Source organism: Macadamia integrifolia, chromosome 4 (assembly GCF_013358625.1).
Source record: "Macadamia integrifolia cultivar HAES 741 chromosome 4, SCU_Mint_v3, whole genome shotgun sequence".
Lineage (NCBI taxonomy): Eukaryota > Viridiplantae > Streptophyta > Magnoliopsida > Proteales > Proteaceae > Macadamia > Macadamia integrifolia.
The window spans coordinates 14,830,338-14,834,412 of NC_056560.1; the positions used below are offsets into that span (position 1 = coordinate 14,830,338).

The following is a 4,075-nucleotide window of genomic DNA, read 5'->3' on the forward strand; positions in this document are numbered from 1 at the left end:
AACCTCATAATATTGTAGGCTTGTAGCTCTCTTTTACTATATTCATTTTTTGTTTATTTTGTAAATAAAAAATGATGCTCCATGATAGTGATCATAGTCCCGAGTTGAAGTTCTCATACAATAAACATTTTTCACAAAACCAATGAGTGATAATGAAACACGCAAACTCGAAACCACAACCAAGTGATGAGGCAACAAACTTGGTACGAATTGTAAACTCGGACGTCCTAAGTTCGACTCCCACTAAGCACACCTTGGGCCACTCACACAGGGTGTTTAGTGCTCTTCACTACTTTCAGTGAAAGTCGAATGATTCTCATTCAACCCTGGTATGACCTGATCCATGTGGTTGTGGGGTCAGTATGAGCCCGTGGGACTAGTCAGACTGAAGGTCTGAATACCCATCGTTAGCAAAAAAAAAAAAAAAAGAGGCAAGGGCTTGCTTTCTTATTGGCCCTGTTTATTGAGAAGGGAGATGTCCATAATGTAAATTTACATTAATGTGCCAACACCATAAACGAGGAAAGTAACTAAAACATGACAAGGAAGCTTTCTTAAGTTGTTGAAAAACCGACCAAAGAACTTCAGTAGTAGAAATGACTTTTCCTCTTTAGACTTTTAGCACATGTTAGGACTTTGAGGAACTTAGAAGGTGAAGTCAGTTACAATCAATGTTTCAGAGTTTGAAGGCATCGGGTGGTTTGAAGAATTGAAATCAGAATCGGAATTGAAATTCCAATTCCAATTCTCCTCATGATAGAACCGGGTGGTTTGAAGAATCAGTGAAGATCAATCAGAATCGGCTGGAGCAAATAGAACCAATTCCAATTCAATCCACCGATCCGATTCCTAATTTCTTAAACCCTGATTGTGAGGGATAAGGAGGGATGAGATCAGGAGGGTTCCTTCCCAGCAAAAAAGGGGAGGAAAACTTACCCCAGACGTATAACCCAAACATTTATGAGTCATGACTTGGAATTCTGGCTCCTGCTAAAAGTGGTAATAACTAACCAGAGTGAGTGGAGAGAGTCAGGAGACTAGGACAGCAGGTTCAGAGACATAACTACAATATTAGAACCATGGTTAAAAAATGAGTGGTTAAGGACACTAGTACGGTAGTTTTTGTTTTTTCTCACAAAAAATAAAACTCTGATTTTTATTAGAGATCGCTCATCACTCATAATAATCATCCAACCCAATCCCATCATCGTCGTTGATCTCTCTCTTTCTCTCTCTGTGTTTCTGTGTCCACTACTCCACTGTCCACCCAAAGTCCTCCAGGCTCCAAACCCAACTCTCTCGTCATCCTCTCTTCTTTACCATCCGTTTCCATGGATATGGAGTTATTATGGACATGGACGTGGAATGAACCCTTAGCCTCTCCTCCCATCTACTAGTCCCAAAACCCTTAATCCTTCCACTTCCAGCTCTCTTAAACTCGAACTTAAATGTTCCTACCATGGAATTAACCCCCAATCCCACCCCCACCACCGCCACCGCCACCGCCACCGCCAAACTGCAGGAAGCAGAATCGGAGACACAATCACCTCATCCTCCACCGACCCAACTCTCTAAGCCCACCAACGACCACTTAACTCCAAAGGCCTTATCTTTTACCAACGGCATACTCAAACGCCGCCATCATCTCCGCCCGAGCAGCCCGGTGGTGCCAGTACCGGTTATTTACAAAGAATGTCAGAAGAACCACGCCGCAAGCCTAGGTGGCCATGCCTTGGATGGTTGCGGAGAGTTCATGCCATCTCCCTCTGCCACCCCCACCGAACCTACTTCCATTAAATGCGCCGCTTGCGGTTGCCACCGCAACTTTCACCGCCGTGAACCTGAAGAACCCACCCTTTCCTTCGATTTCCACCACCACCCACCACCACCACCACCCGCTGCCACCGCTCGTGGGCGGAGCCCCAATTCACCTTCCCCACCTCCGCTTTCATCTTCTTACTACCCCTCTGCTCCCCACATGTTACTGGCTTTGAGTTCGGGACTCTCTGCTCCCTCAGATATCCATCAACCGGTGAATAATTACAACCATCATGTGGCTCCATCAGCAGCAGCAATGACCACGGCGAGCCCGAATGGACGTAAGAGGTTCAGGTCGAAATTCAGTCAGGAACAAAAGGAGAAGATGCTTTCTTTCTCGGAGAGATTGGGTTGGAAGATGCAGAAGAGGGATGAGGAATTGGTGGAAAAGTTCTGCAATGAGGTTGGTGTTGGGAAGGGCGTTTTGAAGGTTTGGATGCATAATAACAAGCACACGTTTGCCAAGAGGGATCATAACAACGCTGACAACAACAACATTAGCAGTAGAATTAGCCTTGACGACATCCACAATCACAAACACGGTTTGGGTGTTCACAGAGATACGAGTACTAGTCCTCTTGTTACCACCACCACTACTAATGGTTCTTCTTCCTCATCTTGATCACACTATTCTCTAATCAACTTCAGGAACTGTTTTGAGACATGGATAGAGTTAGAATTAGAGACTTATTAGAGCTCTTCTTCTTTATTTTTGTTTAATTTCTTTGGATAATTTGCTTTTGTTGAGAAAAGAAGAGAGTTGGAGTAAGAAAAAAAAAAAAAAAAAAAAGGAATTTATTTTGGAAAACCTTTTCCTGTCGCACTTTTTCCCCCTCTGTTGGGTTGGAGGTGTCCAGGTGGGGGAGAGGATAGGTTATGGACATATTTTACTGCTTAATTTTGTGGGATTTTGATGATGTGGGTGCCTTGGGTTCAAAGTATTATCTTTTGCTGTTGCACCATTAACTTTCTTCTATTTTCTTTTTTTTTTTTCCTGTTTTTAATCCGTAATTTAATCTAGTTTAATTTTTTAGTTTCATTGTGGTTTCATCCATATCTCAGGATTTTCTTTGGGTCTTGGGTTGTTTGTTTGGTGCCCTGTTGGGGGTTCAGGAAATTAATTTGTATTCTTAATCTATTCATTTCTTATTTTCTCTTGAAATGGGTTTTCTCTGCTTACTCCCTTTTTCCTATTTGAGGCTTCTGAATTCAAACATTGCTTCTTCTACCTCTTCATCCTCTCTTATGGATTCAAAACTCAGACGAGCACAAAGGGTTTGCATATAATCCTGTAAGAGATGAAGAAATGTTTTCTAACCATTACCCAACTTATTACGAACAGTCTGGGTTCATCATTTTTTAACCAGCTTCTGAATTCTTCGTCATTTTACCATTTCTGTTTCCAATTGAAGCAACTATTTTCCTACCTCCCTTAACAGGTCTTGGCTAAGACAAAAAAAATATTCAAGAAACTTGGAATTCTTCATTCTTCGCCATTTTGGGCATTTTCAAGCTTTACTTGTTCTGGGATAAGCATAAAGTAGTAAAAGAGAATAAACATAATTTTCTGGAAAGCCTTTAAGCAGACATACTATATTTCCTTGTGTTTTTTCACTTCTCTATACGGGATAGAAGGAGGTAGACGAGGAATCTAATTCGATCTTTGCCGGGTGTTCTAATTGGGGTGGCATCTGGGTGCTCCAATTGGGGAGCTCTCTCTTTTCTTTTCTTTTCTTTTCTTTTCCTCTTCTTGGCGGTATTGGTTTCTTGTTTTTCAGTTTTTTCCTATAATTATTAAAAGAGGGGCCAAAAAAAAAAAAAAAATACCCTTTTTAGTTTCTTAATTGGGCGTTGAAGGGAAACTCTGATATGAAATGAGTGTATATTATTCGTGTAATATAATTTTTTTAATAATAGGGAAAAATGGTATGGACGTGTAGCAATGCTTATAAATGGATGCCACTTGATTTCAATCACATGGTAAGGTTGTGGCAGTTTCCGTGTAAAATCTCAATCGTGTGCTCAGTTTATGTTCAATCATGCTAGTGTATTAGAAAGTTAAAAAAAAAAAAGTGTAAATTGTAAGAGCTGTAATTTTGGTTCTTGTATTTTATGTGGGCTGGGGTATGGGGATTGGTATTTGGTAGTGTGGTCATTGAGCTGGCATGGAGACCAATTGGATTTGTCTTGTCTCTTTAACGCCCATTGCCCCCATTGCCCAGGTCGACTCATAGTTAGGGGGTGAGCAACACATGGA

The 4,075-nt window shown here is 41.3% G+C and overlaps 1 protein-coding gene across 1 annotated transcript; it reads left to right on the forward strand.

The window, feature by feature from the left end:
• Positions 1-1,180: 1,180 nt before the first annotated feature.
• LOC122075692 (zinc-finger homeodomain protein 11) lies at positions 1,181-2,780 on the forward strand. Its single transcript, XM_042640826.1, has one exon. It carries the CDS (start codon positions 1,460-1,462, stop codon positions 2,438-2,440), a length of 981 nt encoding a protein of 326 aa, XP_042496760.1. The 5' UTR covers positions 1,181-1,459; the 3' UTR covers positions 2,441-2,780.
• The last annotated feature ends 1,295 nt before the right edge of the window (positions 2,781-4,075 follow it).

Excerpts from the sequence above, each read along its gene's own strand:
- LOC122075692 (XM_042640826.1), top strand. The coding sequence starts at position 1,460 with ATGGAATTAACCCCCAATCCCACCCCCACCACCGCCACCGCCACCGCC.